Source organism: Homarus americanus, unplaced genomic scaffold (genome assembly GCF_018991925.1).
Source record: "Homarus americanus isolate GMGI-L3 unplaced genomic scaffold, GMGI_Hamer_2.0 scaffold6317, whole genome shotgun sequence".
Taxonomy (NCBI): Eukaryota; Metazoa; Arthropoda; class Malacostraca; order Decapoda; family Nephropidae; genus Homarus; species Homarus americanus.
Window position 1 is genome coordinate 19,485,387 of NW_024730668.1, and position 15,727 is coordinate 19,501,113.

Here is a 15,727-nt window from a genome sequence, read left to right on the forward strand (position 1 = left end):
CACAGTACAGTGCAGTACAGTGCAGTACAGTACAGCACAGTACAGATACAGTACAGTGCAGATACAGTACAGTACAGTACAGTACAATCCCTATAATAGGTTAAAGTCTCACTTATTGAAGATTTGCTTGGGAAAACAGTCTGCAGGTTCTTTGGCTATAATCTCCCTTCTCTTAAATCTTGGGTCCTCGTCATCCTTGACTCCACCGGTGATGGTGTCCACGTAGCTCACCACAGCACTCCAACTCTGCGTCTTGTTCAGCCCTTTTGACATGTCCCTTTTCACCGTCTATGGAAGGAATGATACATGTAAGGATTTTATACAATATAATTAAATTCAGTACAGTATGTTTTAAGGAATAAACCAAAGGAAATGGTATATTTTATTGATAACAATTAGGAACATATAACTCTTTTATTGTAACACTTACTAGTGTACTTGTGTTAGAGAATGAGTGGAACAATTAATGTTGACTTTCAACATACTACTTATTGTGTCTTGTCAGAACATCTACAGTACTGTACATACATATATATATATATATATATATATATATATATATATATATATATATATATATATATATATATATATATATATATATATATATATATATATATATATATATATATATATATATACAACTGTAGTAATATTAAACAAACTCATGCACAATATAATAAAGCTCTCGGAGTGCACAATGTTGTGCATCTTCGTCATGCATTTTTCAAGTGTACAATGGAGGAGGCAGGGAGTTGGAGCCCAGAAGCATAGATCCATACAAGCGTATTATTCCACAAATATAGAGGAACATTTTCATCATGTGGTACTGCCTCAATATGTAATAGGTAGGGGAGGTAAAGTTGCTTATGTTATGACAGATGATTGGAAGTTAAGTGGCTATAATTACAAGATCTAATATAGTATATTAATATAGTATATGTGTTACGACTGTAGGCAGTGACAGTGAATGCAGCTTGCAGAATGTTACCAGCAATGTGAGTACTGTACTGTATAACTGTTTTCAAGAGTGATATGCTGGACTGTGTGTTCCTCAAATAATAATAGTAATGATGAGAGGCAACGAAGATTTGTTACTGTGACAAATAACTAGTGTGAAGAAGTTAATTGTGTGGGCCTTACTACCACTGCCTGTACAGTACAGCCTTAGTACCTCCTGACAACATGGAAGGAAAGATGAGGATTACCTTGGTATCTAACACTCTGATGAGGCAACACTTAATCCATTCCTTACCATCTTTTAACCTACCACAACGACTGCATGCCACTCAATCTACTGCCAGGGACTGTAATCTCTAAAACTAATTACACAGCTATTTAAAAATGTCATTAATTGATTTGACTGGTGATTGGTTTTCAGATTGGCAGACCTATTTTTTTATTTCTTTTTTCAATGAGGCTCCCTAATACACTACAGGGTGGCTGAAAGGAACCGTGACCCATATCCCTTTATAACTCTTGAAATTTGATATTCATGCCAGATGTTTATAATCACTCTGGCACAAGTATTAGATAATAACCAGTAATTTAATCAATACTTCGTTATTCACCAATATACTGTACTTCTCATATGACCGTAGTGACATAATTATTTATATTACTGTACTGCATACAGCAATCATACAGTACATACAACAAGTAAACTAAAGTAACATCTATTAGCAAATTTTATGCACACACATTGAGTATCTATACATCTCTGTGTAAAAACCAGACACAAACTGTTAACTTCCAACAAAGAGAAACTGTCAAACATTAGGCTCTCCACCCAAGTCTAAATTAAAAAAAATACAAATAAATAAATAAATCAATCAATACCGTCATTTTCAATTTCATCCTTCTCATAATTTTTGTTTTCACTACATATAAATTACAATGGATAACATTAAGAATTTTCATAAGCAGTCTGTAGGGATTGTGGGGGAGACATGGTGATCAACACACAATCTCTCAGCAGCATCTAGCCAAATACAGTATTGTACTACAGATACAGTACATACAAGATGAGGTACGAGTGCAACAGCCCATCCCTGTCTACCAAGGAAGCATCCTTTAAAGCATAAAAAAATATAGCATGTCATGATATCATTGAACTAAAAATGAGTTGAGGAAAAAACAACAATACTTCATCAGTCACTGCAGGTTTCTTGTACTGAGTCTTCTTCACTTCCTTTGAGTTCTTGACAGCCTGACGGAGATAGAATACAGTTGTGCAAAAAAGAAAAAAAGAAATAAAGAGGAAAAACGTATCTACACTCTAATCTCGTAGAAGCTGTCATTGAGATTGCCTACCAACAAAACACACATACCCACAAATGATGATGTCTTGAAATTAATAAAAAGAACAATTATTACATAGCTACAAGAGTGATCCAAAATAGTTGTAATCTAAAAAGTCTTTCAGTGAGTGAGTAAGTGAGGAAGGATTAGTATACAGTAGACCCTTGCCATTCGCTGGTTTGCGATTCGCAATTTCGAAGATTCGCTGGCAAACCTTTTCCCGCAGCACAACGAGTCACCCCAGGCAGCTTCTCGTGTTATACTCTCAAAACTTTAGTGTTTCTGTGTGAAAATGGCCCCTTAAAGACTGCCTAGCGTCAGTGCTAGTGATGCTAGTGGAGTGAAATGTAAAAGGCAGAAGTCAGTGATGACTCTGACAAAGAAAGCTGAATTATTAGATAAGTTAAAGGAGGGGATGAATGCTGCTGCAGCTGGTCGGTTGCAGGTATAGGTATAGAGAAGCGCACTAAGGTAGTAGAAGTTGCTATCCGCGGTTTTGCCTATTCATGCCATTCCTTGGAACCTAACCCCTGCGAATAACAAGGGCTTACTGTAATATTATAGCTAATAGTGATAACTAATAAAATTACATTTCTGTATATACAGGAGGTGTTAGGTGAGGAAGATGGATGAAGTACTGGTGTTAGGTGAGGAAGATGGTTGAGGTACTGGTGTTAGGTGAGGAAGATGGTTGAGGTACTGGTGTTAGGTGAGGAAGATGGATGAGGTACTGGTGTTAGGTGAGGAAGATGGTTGAGGTACTGGTGTTAAGTGAGGAAGATGGATGAAGTACTAGTGTTAGGTGAGCAAGATGGTTGAGGTAATGGTGTTAAGTGAGGAAGATGGATGAAGTACTTGTGTTAGGTGAGCAAGATGGTTGAGGTACTGATGTTAGGTGAGGAAGATGGTTGAGGTACTGGTGTTAGTGAGGAAGATGGTTGAGGTACTGGTGTTAGGTGAGGAAGATGGTTGAGGTAATTGGTAGTTAGGTGGAGGAAGATGGATGAGGCACTTGTGTTTCAGGAGAGGAAGATGGATGAGGTACTGGTATTAGGTGAGGAAGATGGATGAGGTACTGGTGTTGAAGTGAGGGAAGATACGAGGTAATTTGTGTTAGGTGAGGAAGATGGATGAGGTACTGGTATTAGGTGAGGAAGATGGATGATACTGGTGTTAGTGAGGAAGATGGATGAGGTACTGGTGTTAGTGAGGAAGATGGATGAGGTACTGGTGTTAGGGTGAGGAAGATGGTTGAGGCAATTGGTATTAGGTGAGGAAGATGGATGAGGTACTGCGTTAGGTGAGGGTACATGATGAGGTACTGGTGTTAGGTGAGGAAGATGGATGAAGTACTGGTGTTAGGTGAGGGAAGATGGTTGGAAGTACTGGTGTTAGTGAGGAAGATGGATGAGGTACTGGTGTTAGGTGGAGGAAGATGGATGAGGTACCGGTGTTAGGTGAGGAAGATGGATGAGGTACTGGTGTTAGGTGAGGAAGATGGTTGAGGTACTGGTGTTAGTGAGGAAGATGGATGAGGTACTGGTGTTAGGTGAGGAAGATGGATGAGGCACTGGTGTTAGGTGAGGAAGATGGTTGAGGTACTGTGTTAGGTGAAGAAGATGGTTGAGGTACTGGTGTTAGGTATAAAGAGCATGAGGCACTGGTGTTAGGTGAGGAAGATGGCTGGAGGTACTGGTGTTAGGGTGAGGAAGATGGATGAGGTACTGGTGTTAGGTGAGGAAGATGGATGAGGTACTGGTATTAGGTGAGGAAGATGGATGGGAGTACTGGTGTTAGGTGAGGAAGATGGTTGAGGCACTGGTGTTAGGGTGAGGAAGATGGATGAGGTACTGGTGTTAGGTGAGGAAGATGGCTGAGGCACTGGTGTTAGGGTGAGGAAGATGGTTGAGGTACTGGTGTTAGTGAAGAAGATGGATGAGGTACTGGTGTTAGGTGAGGAAGATGATGGAGGTACTGGTGTTAGTGAGGAAGATGGATGAAGTACTGGTGTTAGGTGAGAAGATGTGGCTGGAAGTACTGGTGTTAGGCAAGAGGAAGATGGATGAGGTACTATGTTAGTGAGGAAGATGGATGAGGCATCGGTGTTAGGTGAGGAAGATGGATGAGGCACTGGTGTTAGGTGAGGAAGATGGTTGAGGTACTGGCAGGTTAGGTGGAGGGAAGATGGATGAGGTACTGGTGTTAGGTGAGGAAGATGGATGAGGTACTGGTGTTAGGGTGAGGAAGATGGTTGAGGTACTGTGTTAGGTGAAGAAGATGGTTGAGGTACTGGTGTTAGGTGAGGAAGATGGATGAGGTACTGGTGTTAGGTGAGGAAGATGGATGAGGTACTGGTATTAGGTGAGGGAAGATGGATGAGGTACTGGTGTTAGGTGAGGGAAGATGGTTGAGGTACTGGTGTGTTAGGTGAGGAAGATGGATGAGGTACTGGTGTTAGGTGAGGAAGATGGTTGGAGGCACTGGTGTTAGTGGAGGAAGATGGCTGAGGTACTGGTGTTAGGTGAGGAAGATGCATGAGGCCAGGTGTTAGGTGAGTGTGGTAATATTTGGATGAGGTACTCGGTGTTAGGTGAGGAAGATGGTTGAGGCAATTGGTGTTAGGTGGCAGCTGATGGTTGAGGCACGGGTGTTAGGGTGAGGAAGATGGTTGGAGGTACTGGTATTAGGTGAGGAAGATGGATGAGGTACTGGTGTTAGGTGAGGAAGATGATGAGGTACTGGTGTTAGGTGAGGAAGATGGATGAGGTACTTTAAAAGTTAGGTGAGGAAGATGATGAGGTAATGGTGTTAGGTGAGGAAGATGGATGAGGCACTGGTGTTAGGTGAGGAAGATGACAGCTACTGGTGTTAGGGTGAGGAAGATGGTTGGAAGCGCTCTGGTAAGAAAAGAGGAAGATGATGAGTTACTGGTGTTAGGTGAGGAAGATGCATGGTACTGTGTTAGGTGAGGAAGATGGATGAGGTAATGGTGTTAGGTGAGGAAGATGGATGTGAGGCACTGGTGTTAGTGAGGAAGATGGATGAAGTACTGGTGTTAGGTGAGAGGAAGATGGATGAAGTACTGGTGTTAGGTGAGGAAGATGGATGAGGTATTGCGTTAGGTGAGGAAGATACGAAAATGGGTGTTGAAGTAGTAAAGGAGCTGGATGAGGTACTGGTGTTAGTATGATGGTTGAGGTACTGGTGTTAGGTGAGGAAGATGGTTGAGGTACTGGTGTTAGGTGAGGAAGATGGTTGAGGTACTGGTGTTAGGTGAGGAAGATGGCTGAGGGCACTGGTATTAGGTGAGGAAGATGGATGAGGTACTGGTGTTAGGTGAGGAAGATGGATGAGGTAATTAGTGATAGGTGAGGAAGATGGATGAGGTACCGGTGTTAGGGTGAGGAAGATGGTTGAGGGTACTGGTGTTAGGGTGAGGGAAGATGGTTGAGGTACTGGTGTTAGTGAGGGAGATGGCTGAAGTACTGGTGTTAGATGAGGAAGATGGCTGAGGTACTGGTGTTAGTGAGGAAGATGCATGAGGCACTGGTGTTAGGTGAGGAAGATGGATGAGGTACTGTGTTAGGTGGAGGAAGATGGATGAGGCACTGGTGTTAGGTGAGGAAGATGGATGAAGTACTGGTGTTAGGTGAGGAAGATGGATGAGGTACTGTGTTAGGTGAGGAAGATGGATGAAGTAATTGGTGTTAGATGAGGAAGATGGTTGAAGTACTGGTGTTAGGTGAGAAGATGGATGAGGTACTGGTGTTAGGTGAGGAAGATGGTTGAAGCACTGTTAGGTGAGGAAGATGGATGAGGTAATTGGTGTTAGGTGAGGAAGATGGATGAGGTACTGGTGTTGTAGTGTGAGGTGATGGATGAGGTACTGTGTTAGGTGAGGAAAATGGTTGGAGGTACTGGGTGTTAGGTGAGGAAGATGGATGAGGTACTGGTGTTGGGTGAGAAGATGGATGAGGTACTGGTGTTAGGTGAGGAAGATGGATGAGGTACTGGTGTTAGGTGAGGAAGATGGATGAAGTACTGGTGTTACGTGAGGAAGATGGTTGAGGTACTGGTGTTAGGTGAGGAAGATGGTTGAGGTACTGGTGTTAGGTGAGGAAGATGGATGAGGTACTGGTGTTAGGTGAAGGAGATGGTTGAGGTACTGGTGTTAGGTGAGGAAGATGGATGAGATACTGGTATTAGATGAGGAAGATGGATGAGGTACTGGTATTAAGTGAGGAAGATGGATGAGGTACTGGTGTTAGGTGAGGTAGATGGTTGAGGTATTAGTATAAGGCGAGGAAGATGGATGAGGTAATGGAGTCAGGTGAGCTTTCTTTTCCTCGGTGTTCACAAGAGAGGATGCGATTAACTTTCCTGCGTTTGAGGACAGACAGTTCGACACAGTACTGACCCACATTGTGTTCACAGAAGAGGGTATTAGAAATAAACTGTCCAGGCTAAAGGTCCATAAGAGTCCCGGATCTGACATGGTGTTTTCTAGTGTGCTAAAAGAGTTGAGCAACGAGCTTGCCGAGCCCCTGAAGATCCTGGATGAATGAAAGGTCCCCAGTGAATGGAAAGTGGCTTATTTTAGTTCTATCTTCAAGAAGGGCGATCGTCACTCCACGAACAACTATAGACCGGTGAGCCTGACCAGCATAATATGTAAAGTACTTGAGAGTATTATCAGAGATGCCGCGATGGAACTTCTACTACGAAACAACCTTGTAAAGGATTGCCAACACGGTTTTATGCCGGGGCGCTCCTGCTTAACACAATTGCTCAAGGTATTGGATATTTGGACCCATGTTCTGGAACGGGGTAATAATATCGACAATATTTATCTAGGTTTTGCCAAGGCTTTCGACAGAGTACCCCACGAAAGGCTGAAAATCAAAATGGAAGGGTACGGAATTCGGGTAAATGTCCTAGCGTGGCTAGAAGACTTTCTCCATGACCGCAAGCAATGTGTGGTGATTAATGGCACGAAATCATCATCCGTACCTGTCACAAGAGGGGTACCACAGGGCAGTGTATTGGGCCCACTGTTGTTTGCTTGTTTCATAAATGACAATCCTGACGTTGTACACTCCTTCATACAAATGTTTGCCGATGACGCCAAGTTATTTCGGGAAATCAAGAACCAAGCGGACTGTGAAGAGCTGCAGAAGGACCTCTGTGGGCTCCAAAATTGGTCGAAGAAATGGCTGCTGAGATTCAATGTCACGAAGTGTAAGAGGATGCACCTGGGGCGTACCAACGGAAAGGAGGCGTATCATATGTCCCAACGGGATGAAGAAACTGCACTATTTGAGAGTGGATGTGAGAAGGACCTAGGTGTGTATGTTGACAATGAGTTGAAGTTTTCGGGCCATTGCGAGAAGAAGGTAAATCAGGCAAATAAATTGTTGGGTCTTATAAGAATGTCGTTCAGATATCTAGACGGTCCGCCCCTCGTAACGATCTTCAAGAGTGAAGTGCTTCCCCTTCTGGAGTACTGTCACCCCGTCTGGTCCCCGAGATATGCTAGGGACTGTCAGTTGGTTGAAAATGTTCAAAGGAGGGCCACCAGACTGGTGCTTGCCCTTCGGCACCTCAGCTACCCTGAGAGATTGGAGCGCCTGAACTTGCCTAGCTTATACTACAGACGGGCAAGGGGTGACCTGATTGAGGTGTATAAGCATCTCAAGGGTCACTACTCAGTCGAGTGTCCTTACTTGGAGCTGGCGGACGCTTGCCCCACAAGGGGTCACAGCTCAAGATTGAAGAAGCCGCAAGTCCAGAAAACTGTGAGGCACAAACTTTTTCGGAGTGAGAGTTGTGAACTCTTGGAACAATCTACCAGAAAGTGTTGTGACGGCACTGAGTGTGAGCTCTATCAAGACAAGACTTGACCAACACTGGAGCAGGTTCAGGTACATTCAGGAGCCGGTGCATGCCCAGTACTTGCCAACAGTGTGTAACAGAGACGTGACCGATCGCCCAAGAGGCTAACGAGCCAATCAGTGGTGAAGAGGATAAAAGTAAGTGAGGAAGATGAATGAGGTACTGGTGTTAGGTGAGGAAGATGGATGAGGTACTGGTGTTAGGTGAGGAAGATGAATGAGATACAGGTGTCAGGTGAAAAAGATGGATGAGGTACTGGTGTTAGGTGAGGAAGATGGATGAGGTACTGGTATTAGGTGAGGAAGATGGAGGAGGTACTGGTGTTAGGTGAGGAAGATGGATGAGGTACTGGTGTTAGGTGAGGAAGATGGATGAGGTACTGGTATTAGGTGAGGAAGATGAATGAGATACAGGTGTCAGGTGAAAAGATGGATGAGGTACTGGTGTTAGGGTGAGGAAGATGGATGAGGTACTGGTATTAGGTGAGGAAGATGGAGGAGGTACTGGTGTTAGGTGGAGGAAGATGGATGAGGTACTGGTATCAGGTGAGGAAGATGGATGAGATACAGGTGTCAGGTGAAGATGGATGAGGTACTGGTGTTAGGTGAGGAAGATGGATGAGGTACTGGTGTTAGGTGAGGAAGATGATGAGGTAGGGTGAGGAAGATGAATGAGATACAGGTGTTAGGTGAAGAAGATGGATGAGGTACTGGTGTTAGGTGAGGAAGATGGATGAGGTACTGGTATTAGGTGAGGAAGATGGATGAGGTACAGGTGTCAGGTGAAGAAGATGGATGAGGTACTGGTATTAGGTGAGGAAGATGAATGAGATACAGGTGTCAGGTGAAGAAGATGGATGAAGTACTGGTGTTAGGTGAGGAAGATGGATGAGGTACTGGTGTTAGGTGAGGAAGATGGATGAGATACAGGTGTCAGGTGAGGAAGATGGATGAGACACTGGTGTTAACAGTCAGGACATAACACCTTACGTAGACTAATTAAGTGAAATAACACATAAACATCAGATTGTTTACGTCAACTTCCATTGCTGAAGAAATTGCCTGAAAACAAAGGAAACTCGGACTATATCCTCTTGAAAATAAAATAACTAAATATACCTGTGACCTTCAGTACATACTTGGCTGCCATTTATATAGGAAATCTTGTGTTTTGGAGTCAATTTCAAAAGGGGATTCTTAGTTTTTTCTAATTAGTTGTGTTCTATAAATGATGTTAGATATGATACAATGACAGATACGCAAGTTCCACATAACACCTCCCCCAATTCTCACACATGGTATAGCCCAATTCTCACACATGGTATAGCCCAATTCCCACACATGGTATAGCCCAATTCCCACACATGGTATACTGTAGTCTTTATTTTCTAGTCTTTATCGTTCAATTTGAAACTATTAATTTGGACTCTGGTATATCCCAAGCCTCTGTCCTATTCATGAATTAACCAAAGTCAACAACTTTTTTTTCTTTTTCTTTTCTTTTTTCTTGACATTCCTTTCCCTCTGTGATCAAAATAAGAAACGCAGAATAATAAAACTCTTTACATCAGCTAATAATAATAATAATTTACTAAACCAAACCATAAATATGAAAATCTAGTTAAGAATTGATAAGTTTCTGTCAACTCAGAACTTAAAGTCTACTAATAAGAACAAGATGAAAGAAACACACCATATTTTTTCCACTGTGACATAATGGCCTCTCTTTCTTAGTTTGTGTTTTTTTTTTTAACCAACACCAAATGTAATATCTGTCATGGCTTACTGAGGACATGACGTACACAACCTCTCACCTGCCAGTGTTTCCCCTTGGGTCCCCCATTAGGCTCGCCATGAATGTCTTTGGCCTTGGGATCGAAGCTCACCTCCTGAAAACCGTCAATATCCTTAGAGCTTGACCGGTGTAGGTCACTGAAGCTCATCTGGGGTGTGGGGGAGGCAAGGCTAATTTTGAGCAACTCAAGTCTGCTGGTTGCATACAGGTGGTGGGTGGAGGAGATGGTAGGGAGGGGGACAAACTGCCCCTAAATAATGATATTTATAAATTTCTTACTGGTGGGAATTTATAAAGATTCCTGAATATTTTAGTGAAAATAAAGAGATAAAGGAATTCTGAAAATGCACATTATTAATTCCAAACATGCAAAAAGGCTTTATGTTTGTGACAATTATTTTCTAGTTAGAATTGTTATAATATGAAGTAAAGATGATTAGCTAATTACTAAACTTTTTAATTGTGAAGAAAAAGCACAGCACTTTAGGTGATAACAATGATAATGCATTCAAAAATTAGTAAAGGTAAAATCTGAATATGTATAAATTTCATGCTATTACTGCTTCTAGTCAAGTTAAACAACTACCCGGTAGTTAAATTTATTTATTATAAATTGTCATATAAAAAGTAAAACAAAATATATATACAGGGAGGTACTACCGACTGGGAAGATATTGGAAGCATAATGTGTTGTCTAATGGTAGACCCTGCTGCCATATGTGACCAAGTCCCAGGTTGCTGATCTGACTTTCTGCCTCACTTACCAACAATTGTAGGGTGTCAATTGTTTCTCGTACTTGGACAACACAACATACATATATTGTTTCTCACTTTTGATCTATTTTTTTCTTTATGGTTCTTTATTATTATTATTATTATTATTATTTTATTTTCAATTTTGTTTTTATTTCATTATAAATTTTATTTACTGTGAATAATTGTTATTATTATTACGTTTTCGCCCCCTCAGGCCCCGACGTGGATCAGTGACCTGTGCCAGGGTGGGCTAATTCCCGTAAAAAAAAAAAACCTGTTTATTGTCTATCTAATTTATTGTCATAATTTAAAATTTTCTACAATCCACACGACTCACAAACCTTCTGTCCGCTTCACCAACACCTTGTTCTCTTCCTTTCTTATGCAGTACAGTGCAGTAAAGTTATCACAATATTTACCTTAAAGGAGCAAGGACTCTTTACATTATCTGGTGATGATGTGACTTCCAACACTCATCCGTTAGTCAGGCAGTCATCAAATAACTTACCTTCAGTTATGGATCCAGTCAACTCTACACCACTTATCTCAGTAGGTGGTCGGGTGGCCAGTCAGTTCTTTATTACACAAGTACTGAGTAATGCAAAACCTCTTGAATATACTTGAACATGTGCCAGTATTGGTCACTTTACTTACTGAAACTTTACCCACATTTTTAAACCTTTATCGATTATCCGTGAAATTGTTGATCATTAACTATACTGTACACATATACTTACCAGCAGATTAGTTCAACATGTACAGTACTGGCCAGTTACAAATATTAAGCTATTTGCTTGTCCCCAATAAATCACTCAATTTGCTGTGGCTTTCTTGACTGAACATTGGTTAAACTAATTTATTGTTTTCTATAATGTAGTTTGTATACCTGCACTGTCTATGTACAATATACGGTTTTTATACCTGCGCAATCTAGCTATGATGATTTAACTGAATAAACATCTATTCATCTTTAACTACTGAATGACCTATTTTCAATTACTTACCCTGTAGCTGATAAACCTCAATTTGAATTCAGATTATTGTTTATCAATCTATCGATCCAGTACAAACATAACTGCCTAAACCAACTATTCTGAACGACTACAGCAAAGTTTTACCTCATCCAACTTCATTTTGGGAATGTTGCCATCTGACAAGTTGACCTCTGAGACACTGTCCTCATTATTGTATGCTTCTCCCTCAGACAAGTTTGATTCTGGAAATTGCAACTGGTGGTAATCATGTTCATGTCCATATTCATTCGAGTAATCTTGTGGGTATTCTCTAACTGGGTATTCTTGCCGGTATTCACTTGAAGGGTATTCTCGAAACTGTTGTTCAGGGTATTCCTGGTCCCCATTTTCGTGATGTGAAGGTACCCGGGAACAAAATGCAAACTGTGGCTCTCCCTGGTTGAAATCAGAAAGTTCGATGATCTCTGGCCGGTCGTCATCACCTGTGAAGTGGTCTCTTAATCAACAACCTTTATATATATATACAATAAATTGACAATTTGAGGACTGGCAATCAATTTTGACTACCAAAATAATACAGGAGTCACCTTACTTGAGCTATTTGGTCAAGAGAAAGCACAGTAATATATAGGAAGGTCACTTCAACAATTTAAAAGTTTGGTTGTCACTTTAAGAGAAACTACATGACAAAGAGGCTCCATGACTTGATGTTAAAGTCATGTCAACAAATTGATCTTATAATCCACAGAGAGTTTTATGGGGAACACCAAACTTACTGACTGCACATCAGAAACTGTAAGAATCATTCCAAAGGAGCAGGGATTAAGGGAGAACTATCTGCACAAACTGAAGATCTTTGTGTTGTACTTAAATTATGGTCCATATCTTTATGTCAAAAATAAAGATAATGACAAAAATATCCATTATGCATACAGAGCTATAAGGTACTGTCAAACAATATGTGAAAGGTAAAACAAAATAGTCATTATGAAAATCAATACTGCTTGGCCTTGGGACTTTACTGGATATACAAATTTTACTACAAGCTTTTCCATTATTGTGCACGGCATGAGCAAGGTTTAGCTGGACTATATTACTGCAAGGGTTTACACTAATGGTAGGGACAGAGGCACAATTATTCCTAAGGATATTAAACATGATTTAAACCTTAATTATATCACACATCATCCGTTTTAAAACAACACATGTAAACACCGTATCTCCTGTGTTGGTGTGAGTTGTGCATCACAGGGCTCCATGCATCCCGGGTGACGTTCTTATCTACAAAACATCTTTCTTGCCAAGGAGAAACAAAAAAACTCACAGATGGATCTTTGTGATGACAGCAAATGACAATTATTAAGGCTAAGGTAAAAATGCCAATACACATGAAACTGTTCAGATTAACACTAATTCTGGAAGTGAAACTGTACTACCCCCAATGACAACTAAAACACATGACCAATACTTAAGTGGAGGGGAAGCATTTACATTATGCTGTGTTGTGGAACCTTGCAGCCTCAACAATACAACCCTTAAATAGGATAACAAGGCACAGAAAGAAAGGGTTGACGGACAATGATGCTAATAAAAATGAACACAACAGTGGGTGATATGCCGGCAAAAACACACCTATGGTATTAAATTAGCCGAGGGTCTATACAGTAACTTACGGTAGGTACATTATAAAAAAAAAATGGTTAAAGAAATGTATATGAACAAATTCTATTGGTGATCAAGTGAAATACAATGATAATTTTCTTTCTTTCTAAAACTAAAGAAAAAAATTAGGGTAACAAAAACACTAAAAAACAAAAACAAAAACAAAATTACACAATAATAATTAAACAAAAATATTTGGTAGAATGAAAAAAAATAAAGCTTTGATGAAATTTACATGTCTAGTTTAAATACAGTATTACTAAGTGAACCATATAGTTGTAGCTATATTTACTGTGCTATATGAAGTGGGGACATTCACAGTTAACTGCCTATATAGCATATCTTCTATGGCCTACTTGTGTGTCGTTACCTTGAAATTTTACTCTCTTTCCATTTACTTTAGTCTTGTCCTTGTGTCCGTTTTCTTGAGGCAGTCGAGATACTTTCGAATTGCGGTTGTTCTTGTCTGAATTGAGGTAGGGGAAGGAATGACACAAGAAAGAAATACAGATAATGGATTCTGAAGAGTGTCAAGGCGGCAAAATAAAAGCCACGGTGAGATATTTCTGATGATTTAAAACTTGAGATGCAAAAAGAGAAAATCAGATGCAAGAGAGAGAGATACAAGTAAAGTACATACACGCGAGATGACTAACTTGAAACCAAACAACATTCCTAATAATTTAATGATAATATAAAGAACTAAACACCACAGAGAAATTATTAAAAAATATCCTAATCTTGGAAAAAACAGGTTCAGAATGTTGAATTATAATCTCATAACATCGAGTGTTTTCATCTAACCTTCCTAAATATTAATGTGTTTTATGGTGTAGAGGAGGCCCTGTTATTGACGAACCTTACCATCTGTCATGAGTGAATCAAATAAACATGAAAATCTTTTGGTCTTTTCACTTAGTAACATCTACTGTATATACCCTAAGACAGTGACATATCCATACTTAATTCCTAAGACAAAATACATTCTTCTGTTTTAAAATGACATCTTTATATTTTACTACTGTACCCCCTATAGGACCAAATGACATCTTTATATTTTACTACTGTACCCCCCTATAGGACCAAATGACATCTTTATATTTTACTACTGTACCCCCTATAGGACCAAATGACATCTTTATATTTTACTACTGTACCCCCTGTAGGACCAAATGACATCTTTATATTTTACTACTGTACCCCCGACAGGACCAAATGACATCTTTATATTTTACTACTGTTCCCCCCTATAGGACCAAATGACATCTTTATAATTTACTACTGTACCCCCCTATAGGACCAAGTGACATCTTTATATTTTACTACTGTACCCCCTGTAGGACCAAATGACATCTTTATATTTTACTACTGTACCCCCCTATAGGACCAAATGACATCTTTATCTCTGTTCTTAAAGGGAAAAAATAGTTAAAATAATCCCTTCCTCTCATATGACGTCTTCCACACACCTACCTTAAACAACTACTGTACTTCTACCAGCTATGATATATGGAGTTTGTCTTGCCATTCACTAACCTCCAAACCTACCCTACCCTTAATATGACCAACCTAATGTAAACTGATCTAACCCAACTCATACTAACCTAAGCAGACATTTATACGTACCACTTAGAGTTTGATCTGTGTTCTCCTGATTTAAATTAACCTTGACCCCTGATGCTCACCTGTCGGTACTGTGACCCCCTGATGCTCACCTACAATGGTCACCTGTCGGTACTGTGACCCCCTGATGCTCACCTACAATGGTCACCTGTCGGTACTGTGACCCCCTGATGCTCACCTACAATGGTCACCTGTTGGTACTGTGACCCCTGATGCTCACCTACAATGGTCACCTGTCGGTACTGTGACCCCTGATGCTCACCTACAATGGTCACCTGTCGGTACTGTGACTGATGCTCACCTACAATGGTCACCTGTCGGTACTGTGACCCCTGATGCTCACCTACAATGGTCCTGTCGGTACTGTGACCCCTGATGCTCACCTACAATGGTCATGTCGGTACTTGACCCCTGATGCTCACCTACAATGGTCACCTGTCGGTACTGTAACCCCTGATGCTCACCTACAATGGTCACCTGTCGGTACTGTGACCCCTGATGCTCACCTACAATGGTCACCTGTCGGTACTGTGACCCCTGATGCTCACCTATGGTCACCTGTCGGTACTGTGACCCCTGATGCTCACCTACAATGGTCACCTGTCGGTACTGTGACCCCTGATGCTCACCTATGGTCACCTGTCGGTACCTGTGACCCCTGATGCTCACCTAATGGTCACCTGTCGGTACTGCTGACCCCCTGATGCTCACCTACAATGGTCACC

The 15,727-nt window shown here is 40.9% G+C and overlaps 1 protein-coding gene across 1 annotated transcript in view; it reads right to left on the bottom strand.

The window, feature by feature from the left end:
* LOC121867276 (sodium channel protein 60E-like) overlaps window positions 1-15,727 on the bottom strand; it is a 98,499-nt gene that overhangs the window by 40,304 nt on the left and 42,468 nt on the right. The window contains 5 exon segments of the mRNA XM_042367156.1: window positions 113-288; window positions 2,147-2,209; window positions 10,007-10,135; window positions 11,862-12,199; window positions 13,750-13,845. Coding sequence (XP_042223090.1) covers window positions 113-288; window positions 2,147-2,209; window positions 10,007-10,135; window positions 11,862-12,199; window positions 13,750-13,845 — 802 coding nt within the window.